Below are 12,760 nucleotides of genomic sequence, written 5' to 3' on the forward strand. Positions count from 1 at the left end.
TAAAACATGAACATGTCCACCTCTGTAGTTTCTAACGACAGTGACCTTCCTGAAGATATTAACAATTCCATTGGCTATATTATCTTATTCTGAAAGTGAACTTCTTCTGGAAGTACCATATCCTCAATGGAGGTTGGCCGTCAATCTGATCCAGGCCTCTCTACCAACAGAGCTGCTTTAAATAAGCCAGCTGATGTTGAAATGGACCACTGGTGCAGTTTTCCCAACCAGGAAATACGTCGTTGCGCAGGGCCTCTCCTTCCTTTCATTATTCTGGAAGTCCGAGTTGCTGGAGTTGGTATTTCTCGTTACTCGTAATGTGACCATCTTCCTTTTCTTTTATGGCCTGCCCGGCTCCTTGGCTACAGGGTTAGCGTGCTGGCCTTTGGTCACAGGGGTCCCAGGTTCGAGTTGCGACAGGGACGGAAATTTTAACTACAATTTGCTAATTCCGCTGGCATTGGGGCTGGGTGTATGCGTCGTCTTCATCGTCATTTCATCCTCATCACGGACATCAAATCAAAAGTCCTGCAACTGGCGAGCCGAACTTGTCCTCGGACATTCCCGGCAGTAAAAGCCATGTGACATTTCATTTCTTTGATGGCCTATCGAATTGTTTACTCATGCGATCACGTCATTCTCAGCACACAACAATAAAACGAGAGCTCAAAGGCATTTGACCGTTTAATTATTACGGTCGTCAGTGTCCAAGCCTCAGCAACGTAATACAAAGTGGAGGAAACATAACACAACATAAGGACTCGGATATTAAGATGAAGATTTAAGTTCAGAGTAGATAACACTTGCTTCACTCGATAGAATGCCGCTCGTGCTTTCTCATTTCGGATTTTTCTACATATTGGTCCCATCTGTGATTTGGTGAGCAGCAGAAATAATCTATCCTCTGTACTCTTAGCAGTTGTTGAATTTACTGAAATTAAATTAGTATCACAAGTCTCATACAAACATGTTTTGTCCTACGTCCAATTCGGCGAATGTACAGTGCTCATCTGCTGTCTCCTGTAACACGAGTATCGTCTACAACGACGAATAAGTTCTAACTCCCCATCCTATAGGGTAACACCTTCTCTCTGGCCAGGAGATTCATGTAGGCTGGGGAGAAGTGAAGGATTATGGAGGTCAATTGGACGTGGCACCCCAACTCAATGGAATCCATCTCCATCCTCTTCTTAAAAAGGTATACTACCTATTGTAATCAGCTCCACGAAACCAAGACATCTTCCGTACAATAATGCTTATTGAGAGCTCAATACCGGTTTTAGTGATGATCAGTTCAGTTTGGTAGTGAACTCAAGGAAAAATCTCCAATTTCTTCGCAAAAATGAAAACTACAAAGCAAGAAATACACAGACAGGAATCGGAACCAGGCATCTCCTCCTTTATTTGTAAATCTTCAGAAGCTGCCAACCCAAGCTTCTAATTCACAAATATTTCGCATGTAAGTTAGCAGCGAGCCCTCCCAATCTTCAATTCCTGGCTGTGCCACTGAACTTATAAAGCAGAAAGTATAAAGTACACGTGAGGACAACTAAATTTGTGCTGATTGTAGGATGGAAGATGTAGCAGCAAATTTAATCTCTTATATGCTGATGTATTCAAATAAATTCAAATACCGTGGTTATTTGTACAAAAGTCAGTCTGAAGTGATAAGAATCGAGGGCTATGAAAAACGAACAGCAACCCAGATAGGAGTGAGGCAAGGCTGCAATTTGTCCCCTCTCCTTTTCAATGCTTATACAGAACAGACGGTAAAGGAAGTCAACGAGGAATTTGGAAAGGGAATCGCAATCCAAGGAAAGGAAATCAAAACTCTGACATTTGCCGATTATATTGTTATTTTGTGGGAGTCTGCAAAAGATGTGGAGAGGTTGTTGAATGATACGGACACTTGGAGAAGAAGTACAAGATGAAAATAAATAAATCCAAAACAAAAGTAATGGTGTGGTGCAGAACAAAGTCAGGTGATGTATGAAATATTAATAATAATGTTATTTGTTTTACGTCCCACTAACTACTTTTACGGTCTTCGGAGACGCCACGTGAAATATTAGATTAGGAAACGAAGTCTTCATGGAGGTTGGTGAACGTTGTCACTTGGGAAGTAGAATAATTAATGATGGCAGAAGTAAGGCGCCGGCCCCGTGCTGTAGGGGTAGCGTGCCTTCCCCTTACTCGGAGGACACGGTTCGATTCCCGGCCAGGACAGGGAATTTCACCTGTACCTGAGGGCTGGTTCGAGGTCCACTCAGCCTGCTTTATTAGAATTGAGGAGCTATCTGGCGGTGAGATAGCGGGCCCGGTCCCGAAAGCCAAGAATAACGACCGAGAGGAATCGTCGTGCTGACCACACGACACCTCGCAATCTGCAGGCCTTCGGGCTGAGCAGCGGTTGCTTGGTAGGCCAAGACCCTTCAAGGGCTGTAGTGCCATGGGGTTTGTTTTGTTTGTTAGAAGTAAGGAGGATATAAAATGCAGACTGGCACAATCAAGGAAGCCCTTTCTTAGGAAAATAAATTTTCTCACTTCGAACATTGATATGGTAAGTAGAAAAATGTTGTTGAAGACTCTCGTATGGAACGTGACAATGCATGGTAGTGAAACGTGAGCGATAACTAGCTGAGAATGAAAAATTGTCGAATTTTTTGAAATTAGGTGTTACAGAAGTATGTTGAAGTTGAGATATGGCAGATCGAATCACGAATGAAGAGGTGAGAGGAGAAGGAATGGCGACATTTGACCAGAAGAAGGGAGAGAATGATAGGACATACCTTAAGACACCCAAGTCTTGTTCAGTTAGTTCTTTATGGAAGTGTAGGTGGTAAGAATGGTAGGGATAGACCAAGGCATGAGGGCTGGCATGGAGAGCTGCATCAAACCAGTCTGTGAACTGATGATTAAAACAACACAATTAGTAATTAACTCATTTCTGTCCAAAATTGCGTTAAAACATCTTATCTTACACGATTGTTAATACATTTATTAACTGAGACCAAGAAATTACTTTAGAAATGGAATTAAGGCACTGCGTTATAATGGGTGAAGACAATACCAACAGACTAAGTAGATCAAATTACCTGTCCCAACAGGATTGTCTATGAAGATGAGTGAGTGATTCCTGTGCCACGAGTGTGGATTGGGCACTAGCGTGATGTTGTCCTCTGCAAGTGTGAAGGGTCCGATCTCCGTAAACAGACCTAACAGAGACGAGGTTCCAGGTCCCCCTTGAAGCCACAGGATCACTGGCTTTATTCTGTAATTCTCCTGAACACAGAGACACGTTATTATAACGAGAGCTCTAGATTTATTCTTTATTTTCTTAACAATATGCTTTAAGTCGCACTGATACAGATAGGTCTTATAGCGACGATAGGATAAGGGCTAGGAGTGGGAAGGAAGTGGCCGTGGCCTTAATCAAGGAGCACTCCCAGCATTTGCCTGGTGTGAAAATGGGGAAATCACAGAATATCATCTTCAGGGCTGCCGAGAGAGAGGTTGAAATCCACTATCTCCCGAATGTAAGCTCACAGCTGCGCGACCAACTCACTCGGTAGCTCCAGATTGTATCGATACAATGCTCGCGACATTATCTAGACACAATCGAGTTGTATTTATCGAACTGTTTAAGTGATTACATACAACTCTAAATAAGTAATGATTGGTATTCATAACCTATACTGAGTCCGACTCATTGGCTGAACGGTCAGCGTACTGGCCTTCGGTTCAGAGGGTCCCGGCTTCGATTCCCGGCCGGGTCGAAGATGTTAGCTTTCATTGGTTAATTCCAATGGCCCGGAGGCTGGGTGTTTGTGCTGTCCCCAACATCCCTGCAACTCACACACCACACATAACACTATCCTTCACCACGTTAAACCCCGTGTGGGTGGGGGCAGTAGAATAACACCCACGGTATCCCCTGCCTGTCGTTGCATGGCAACCATGGGACCCTCAGTTGAGTCCTGGCACTGCTTCCACTTACTTGTGTCAGACTTATCAGTTTCATCTGTCCTACCCGACCTCCCTTGGTCAACTCTTGTTCTTTTCCGCCCCCGACGGTATTAGAGCACTCGAGGCCTCCACTTTCTTTCATTTTCACGCCTTTCGTGGCCTTCGTTTTCCTTCATTTTTCGCAGTACCGAACCCCTTCCATTTTCCCCCCTCTGATGAGTGTTATATAGAGGATGGTTGCCTAGCTGTACTTCCTCTTAAAACAATAATCACCACCAATACCACAACCACATTAACACGCAGTTATCTATACATGGCAGTTGCCGCCCACACTCATCGGAGGGTCTGCCTTACAAGGGCTGCACTCGGCTTGAAATAGCTACACGTATTTAAACTAAAACCAATACAGAGAACAAAGCTTTCAGTATGGAAATATACTATTGTAGTTTGTATTGGAACTCTTTGGTCGGTAGCTACAAATAATATGTCAGCTGTTAGCTTCATCATATATACAAGTACGTATTATTGATTTATTTTTTTGCGCTATTTGCTTTACGTCGCACCGACAGAGAGAGGTTTTATGGCGACGATGGGATAGGCCTAGGAATCGGAAGGAAGTGGCCGTGGCCTTAATTAGGGTACATCCCCAGCATTTGCCTGGTGTGAAAATGGAAAACCACAGAAAACCATATTCAGGGCTGCCGACGCTGTCGACAGTGGTGTTCGAACCCACTAGATCCCGGATGCAAGCTCACAGGTGCGGGCTCCTAAACCGCACGGCCAACTCGCCCGGTACGTATTATTCAAGACAACTGAAGCACGATATTAGATGTTTGATTGTACTATTGTGATTAATTTATATAAAAACAAGCGCATGTAGGCGCGATAGTTTAAGAACTTGCACTTGTAGATACGAATTTCTAAATTAACTTTCCCGTCAACTACAGCTGTTGACTGGTTGAAGTTCGAGATATTATTCTACCGGATCGGTCAATCTAGCCATGAAGTAAGAAGTCAATATCATATTTGTATTGAAAAGTGCCAGCCATCACATGAAAGGACGCGTACCCACATCTGAGCAGAGTTCTATTTAAATATATGTTACGTGAACGAATCGTATCCACGAAATTTCACGGTAATTTTTGTCCTAAATGGAGGACAATAATTGCTTTCACACAAATCAACAGTAAAATTTGCTGAAAATTAATAAATACAGTTATTGCTAGAGAAATGTACATACGTAACTGGGGCGTCTATTTCGCTGTAGACATGACTCTCTCTTCTGTGGCTGGAGAGGGAAAACTATCGATAGTGCTATCGAGAGTTATCGATAGGGACCACTATCGTCTGACATCGATAGTCAGTTGTCTATTATCGATTGTCAACGACAGTTCGTTTTTCCTTATTGTCTTATTTTTGCGCTAACAGTAATTGTACAGCTGTTTGCAGTTAAATGGTGAGGAGTTTGTTACAATTCATAGATGTGCATTTATGTATCTCTGCGTACCTGTGACTTCTGTGCCGGCCGAAAGACTATTTAGCATTTTGGAAGGTGGGATTCTCTATTCAACCTAACCTTAGTTCAGTTGATGCCAATACGGGACAACCAATGAGATTTATATGTTGCTAGTGACTGTATATAGGCGAGAGAGGATAAGGCACATTTTAGGTCAAAGACTTCATGAAAGCAACTGAAAATTCTCCTGTCGTCTGTTGAGAATTCTGTAAAACATTTTTCCAAAGATATTACAATACCCGAGAAAATGCCTGGCGATCGCAAAATGAACACTGCAGCTGAAGAAGAATTTCCCGGGCTGTCACGTAATGGGCAAGCGCGTGCAGACCGAGAATGTCTCGGACGTGCAACAGAAGAGATTTATGAGTGATTCCGATTTGAATTTCAGAAATTACATAGCATGAAATAGTTGTGCTTTCTACTGAGTTTTGTGAATTGTGTTCGTTAAATGTTCTATTTTCGGTCATAATGATATGATACTATCCACTTTTGGAAAACAACCGATTACTATCGATAGTAGAGCTCATAATATCGGAAAATATCGATGGCAATTACTATCGATAGTTTGCCACCTGTACTTCTGTGGCATTCCGCTTCATCGCGCCGTCTTTTGTTTCCTTCGCGAGGTCCAGGGCTTGTACCGACGAATGGAAGTGCTATGTCTGTGAATTCTCAATATGTTTGTCCATCATGATTTGCCCGGGCAGTTCAAATGGAAAAGTGGAGGTGAAAGGTATACTGCACATAACACAAAAGAGTTGTGTTGAAAGAAAAACAGCATAATTCCAGGACCAATGATTATATTAATTAATGAGTTGTGGGCACAAGTCAACAACTCGCCCCACCAAGTAACATGAATCAAAACAAAGGCGTTCAAAGAAGTTAAGTGAGCAAAGACTGAACACACAAAAGTGTTACTTGAACAAAAGACATGCTGAAGCGCAATGATGTTGTAGAATTCACAGTCGTAATGTAGCAAAGTATGTATGTACATTTCTTCTTCTTCTTCTTCTTTATTTGCTTACCCTCCAGGGTCGGTTTTTCCCTCGAACTCAGCGAGGGATCCAACCTCTACCGCCTCAAGTTCAGTGTCCTGGAGCTTCAGACTCTGGGTCGGGGGATACAACTGGGGAGAATTATCAGTACCTCGCCCAGTCGGCCTCACTTGCTATGGTAAACAGCGGCCTTGCAGGGGGATGGGAAGAGTGGAAGGGACAGGGAAGGAAGAGGGAAGGAAGCGGCCGTGGCCTTAAGTTAGGCACCATCCCGGCATTTGTCTGCAGGAGAAGTGGTAAACCACGGAAAAGCACTTCTGGGATGGGTGATGTGGGAATCGAACCCACCTCTACTCAGTTGACCTCCCGAGGCTGAGTGGACCACGTTCCAGCCCTCGTGCCACTTTTCAAATTTCGTGGCAGAGCCTGGAATCGAACCCGTGCCTCCAGGGGTGGCAGCTAATCACGCTAAACACTACTACACAGGGTCGGACTTGTTTCTCTAGTAATAATCGTATTTATTATTTTACCACTAAGTTTAATCTTAATTTGCATAAAAGCAATTATTATCTTTCATTTACGACAAAAATTTATAATAACATTTCGTGGATACGATTCGTTCACGAACTGGACATGTTCCAGGTAAAGGCGGAACTTCTCTAGTGCGAATAAGACTGCCAAAACCTCAAGTTCATAGATGGAATACTTGGCTTCTTGAGCCGATAATGTCCTACATGCATAGGCGATGGGTCGCCTTCCGAGATCAATCTCTTGAAGAAGCACTGCAGCCACCGCTGACGACGACGCGTCGGTTTGAACAATGAATTTCTTCGAGAAATCAGGCATAGCAAGGACAGGGGCATTACAAAGAGCTAATTTCAGGTCTTCGAAAGCGGCTTGTTGAGAAGGCCCCCACTCAAATTTGACGCCTTTCCTACGAAGTAAGATCAAGGGCGCCGCTCTGTTAGCAAAGTTAGGAATAAATTTCCTGACGAAATTCACCATGCCAACGAACCTGGCAATACCTTTGATGTCCTTAGGAGGTTTGAAATCACGGATGGTCTGTGTTCTAGAATGATCAACAGCAACACCATCGGGCGACACAATATGCCCTAGGAATGACATAGAAGGCTTAGCAAAAGCAACCTTAGAAAACTTCATAGTTAACCCTGCCTTACGAAGGCGATTAAGGTCCTCTTTCAGATGGTCTAGGTGTTCCTCAAAGGTCTCAGAAAATACGACGACATCGTCGAGATAATGGTATAAGTACTCGAATTTGATGTCGGAAAAGACCCCATCTAGCAGTCTCGTAAGCACAGCTGCTCCCGTGGAGAGACCGAAAGGCACGCGGTTGTACTCATACAAGTTCCAATCCGTGGCAAAAGCTGTCAGATATTTGGATTCTTCGGCTAGAGGGATCTGATTATACGCCTGATTCAGGTGGTAAAGATTTTAGCTTTCCGAAGCCATGGAAAACAAGAGTGAAGGTCTGGAAGAGGCACAGATTGTAACACCACCTTCCGATTTAAAGCCCTATAGTCAATCACAGGCCTGAAACCACCTTGGGGTTTCGGAACAAGGAAAATAGGCGAAGAATACGCCGACTTAGAGGGTCGAATTATGCCATCTTTTAGCACCTGATCGATGATCTCCTTCAGAGCCTTCATTTTAGGTGGGGATAACCTATATGGTGGAAACCTAACGGGGATCGAATTCGTAACCTCGATCTTGTATTCGATAACGTCAGTAACACCAAGAGTATCGGAGAAAACATCTGGAAACGACTGACACAACTTACGAATACTCTCAGCCCGCTCCTGAGGTAGATGTCTAAGGTCTAACAACACCTCATCCCTCATCCTGGGTAGGCGAAACGGATGAACATGACAGAGAATTACATTTTAACAAGGGAATTTTTCAATTATTGGCAAACTTGAAGGTGCACGACTTGCTCTGAATGTCGAGCACTAGACCGGTATGAGACATGAAATACGCTCCTAATATAATGGTGCAAGACAAATGCTTAGCCACAAACAGTTTAACTTTCCAAGTAAATTTAGCAATCCTAATTTTGGCCAAGTTGAAACCTAAAATTTCTAATGGAGAAGTGTTGGCCGAAGCGCATTGAACCGAAGACGAGCAATAATCAGAAAATTGACAGACGGACTTTAATTTAGAGTACCATTCAGTCGAAATAATGGAACACACACTCCCAGAATCTAATAGAGCAGTAATCGTTTCATTATTCAACTCAAATTTCAGAAAAGGTATAAGTGCGAGGGTCTCCGCCGCAATCCTAACACATTCTTTAGGGCATTCAGTTGCGGGGTTGGAAGAATTTCTACCTTGTTCCGAGCTTGTGCTTTCGGATGGTTTGAAAAGATGAACACACTGACTCAGCCGGAGACACTAGTCACTTTTGATTATTTACGTTGGTGGAGGTTGCACCAAAAGTCGAACAGGAGGGGGTGCTATTAGCATTCGGGCAATTCTTGGCAACATGAAAAAACGAGCCACATTTAGAACAGCCTTGGGATGACCCTGCTCCATTATTTTTCCCATTGGATTTGATCAAAGGGCACTTATTCCGGAGATGATCTGCCGATCCACAAGCATAACATTTGCGGGCTATGGAAGTTCGGCGAAGATGAGGACGAAAATTACTCGAAGACGGAGGGGGCTCCCTAGCGACACGTAATGTGTCGGCATACCTAACTCCTTCGGCTGAGACAGCCATAGCCTCTAACTCAGCAAAGGTTTGCGGGCTCGACGCAAAACACAAGTATGACCTGTAGGGTGGTGAAATCCCTTCCACAATAGCCTGCACAATTTGATCTTCTGGGAAATGAAGAGCAAACACCCTTGTGTAAAATTTAATATCCTGGATGAAGTCGGCAAGATTTTCATCCAGTCGCTGTACTCTGTAATAATACTTTTGAATTAATGAAGACCTTGCTCGAGCGGGAATGAAGTTTACCAGAAAGTGTGCATGGAAGTCTTCAGTAGAAGATTGCTCAGCGATGGCTCTAATGATCTTGTCCGAGAGGACACCTATGGAGTAAGGGTAAATAATCTGAAGAAATTGAGAAGGGGAAAGAGAAAACACAAGGGCGTGATCCTGAAACTCAACCAAAAATCTTAAAAATGAAATGACATCACTAGTAGAATTAATCGAAAATTTAGAAATTCCTCTAAGCAACATAGGCAAAGGGTGAGGTAAACTACTAAAGCTAGGTGACATAACAGGCAACGGCGTAGGGGGTGAAGAAGCTTCAGAGACAGCGTTATTTAACATGAAAGGTGGAATTGAAGTACGACAATCAGACTCATTTCCTAATGGGGCAGACGTCTGTTGAGTAGCTACAGATTTTCTAATTTCTTCCCCTTTGGAAGAATCCTCCTCATTAGCTATGTTTACAACAGTGGCTTGATCGGTCTTGGGAGGAACTGTCCCAGTTAACAACTGGCTAACTTTATTGGACATTTTAGAAAGGTGTTCTAAAAGAGTACTAGCCTCCTTACCCTGAAGGTCATTTAACTTAAGAGACAATAGATCGCTCAACCTATTATAAAAATGGTACAATCCAGCCTGCACTCTTTTAAGTTGATTTGGAGATGGATCACTTACTTCAAAAAGCTAACTACAGATGCTAGCTCAGTATGTTGTCAGTGATAGTGGAGAGAGCCTCATCAATATCTTTCTCTCCCAAGGTTGGGATACTAATTGGCAATCCAAGGGATTCTTTAAGCATAGTGGTATCGGCCGCAACCGTGCCTCCAGATTGAACATTTCTAATGGCTAATTCATAAATCAATTCCTCCTTGCGCAAGTAGCCGGGATGGAGGACTTCGCGAGGGCTGGACATGATGACAGAAAATTTACAAATTTAGAAAAATAGGAAGAGAAAATTCCAGCGACTGAGAAAATTGTTAGAGTTCAAATCAAAGCTAATGTTTAGCAGTCAAAAGGGGCTTATTTGTGACCCATTCAACCACGCTCTGCTACCACTTGTTCCGGGGCTATCTGTGGAAACCAGAGGTGAAAGAAGAAGCCGGGTTGAATGGGTCTAACTACCAAATCAAAGTTAATATAAAACTTTAACAAGGTCATATTTTTCTGAGTTTTAACAAGCAAGAATAACAAAACATTAACAACATTTCACTAGGTGATATAACAACGGTATGGCAATTTAGAACCAATCCAAGATTACAACCTTTAAACACTCTTGAGGCTGCGAGCCCTAATTTTACAATTCAGAGCTCCTGCTTCGATTTTAACCAAGCAACAATTTGTTCAAAAGGGCATAAAACCCCTAATACATGGAGCACTTGCTCCCGGTTACCATATCAGGCCTCCCAGAGGCACTTTTACCACTCAAGGGAAGAGCTGACACGCTCTCAGGTTTTCAAGCGTCTTCAAGGCAATAGCAGACTTTACAATTGCTTGCCATCAAGGCACAACTTACAAAACGAAACGGGGGTATCTCGTACCCAACCTACTGGGCCTTAGCAGAAAAGGAACAGGTTAAGTAAATGGCCTGAAACACCAAAGGAATGGAGGCGTCTACTTGCGCTCCTAAATACTAATTTTAAAAGCTAAAAGGCACTAGGCCGATGAAACAGGGCCTATTCCCAAACTATGGAGGTGACTCGTATAATAAAGAAATTTTAAAACTTTAAGGAAGAGAAGAAAATCAGTTACCAAAACGTAGTCACCTCAAACCAAAATGAAGGGGAGCTCGAGAGGGTAAAGCACTCTCTATCCCCGATTTACAGTTAAAGATATTTACATAAGCCGGCAGAAAATTACATTTCAAAAAAGTAGGTTACATGGTAAAAGTTTTGGACCTTTCCAGCGGGTTAAACTGCTGAGCTAGCAAGAAATAAAGATGTTAAACGGCCATTACCTTGCTGAATACCTGCTGGCTGATGAAAAATGCACCTCCCGCCTCCTGCTTCACGTCCACACACTAGATTAGATGTTGATCAAGTGGCGAAGAGATGTGAAAATCAGCAGTTTATAAATCCTCGAGGCAAGTTCGAAAACTTTCATGAATAAAAGAGCCACGCTTTCTCACGTTTATTGGCTAGCTTAAAATTACACACCAAATCGAAGAAGAAGCCTGTGATTGGTAGGAAATTAATTACAGAAATTCTGGATTGGTTAAATTCAAAACTGGCGGAAAGAAAAGATCAAAATTGCCAACCCACAAAAGAATGAACGAAATTTAGTAAAGAAAAAACACAGTACAGGCAACTTCATAATCACAAAATTAAGGTAGTGACATCTTCTGAGCAAAAGTTTAAGGAGTACTAGTTTTAAGTTCAGAGTTTCTCCAGTAGAGGAGGGTTTATTGGCGCAAGATTTAAAAGTGCGACGTAGGGGTGTACTTCCGGGCACAACAACAATAATAATAATAATAATAATAATAATAATGTCCGCCTCTGTGGTGTAGTGGTTAGCGTGATTAGCTGCCACCCCCGGAGGCCCGGGTCCGATTCCCGGCTCTCCCACGAAATTTGAAAAGTGGTATGAGAGCTGGAACGGGGTCCACTCAGCCTCGGGAGGTCAACTGAGTAGAGGTGGGTTCGATTCCCACATCACCCATCCCAGAAGTGCTTTTCCGTGGTTTACCACTTCTCCTGCAGACAAATGCCGGGATGGTGCCTAACTTAAGGCCACGGCCGCTTCCTTCCCTCTTCCTACCCTGTCCCTTCCACTCTTCCCATCCCCCCGCAAGGCCGCTGTTTACCATAGCAAGTGAGGCCGCCTGGGCGAGGTACTGGTCATTCTCCCCAGTTGTATCCCCGACCAAGAGTCTGAAGCTCCAGGACACTGCCCTTGATGCGGTAGAGGTGGGATCCCTCGCTGTGCCCGAGGGAAAAGCCGACCCTGGAGGGTAAACAGATGATGATTATGATAATAATAATAATAATAATAATAATAATAATAATAATAATAATAATAATATTTTTTATTTTCGTGTGCCTATTTCTAGCCGAGTGCAGCCCTTGAAAGGCAGACCCTCCGATGAGGGTGGGCGGCATCTGCCATGTGTAGGTAACTGCGTGTTATTGTGGTGGAGGATAGTGTTATGTGTGGTGTGTGAGTTGCAGGGATGTTGGGGACAGAACAAACACCCAGCCCCCGGGCCATTGGAATTAACCAACGAAGGAAAAAATCCCCGACCCGGCCGGGAATCGAACCCGGGACCCTCTGAACCGAAGGCCAGTACGCTGACAATTCAGCCAACGAGTCGGACATAATAATAATAATAATAAT

At 43.4% G+C, this 12,760-nt stretch overlaps 1 protein-coding gene across 1 annotated transcript in view; it reads right to left on the minus strand.

The window, feature by feature from the left end:
• Positions 1-12,760, minus strand: part of LOC136877736 (venom serine carboxypeptidase-like) — an 81,506-nt gene that overhangs the window by 56,659 nt on the left and 12,087 nt on the right. The window contains exon 2 of the mRNA XM_067151945.2: positions 3,096-3,282. Within this exon, the coding sequence (XP_067008046.2) occupies positions 3,096-3,282 (187 nt within the window). The remainder of the gene's footprint in view (positions 1-3,095; positions 3,283-12,760) is intronic.

Source organism: Anabrus simplex, chromosome 7, assembly GCF_040414725.1.
Source record: "Anabrus simplex isolate iqAnaSimp1 chromosome 7, ASM4041472v1, whole genome shotgun sequence".
NCBI classification, from domain to species: domain Eukaryota; kingdom Metazoa; phylum Arthropoda; class Insecta; order Orthoptera; family Tettigoniidae; genus Anabrus; species Anabrus simplex.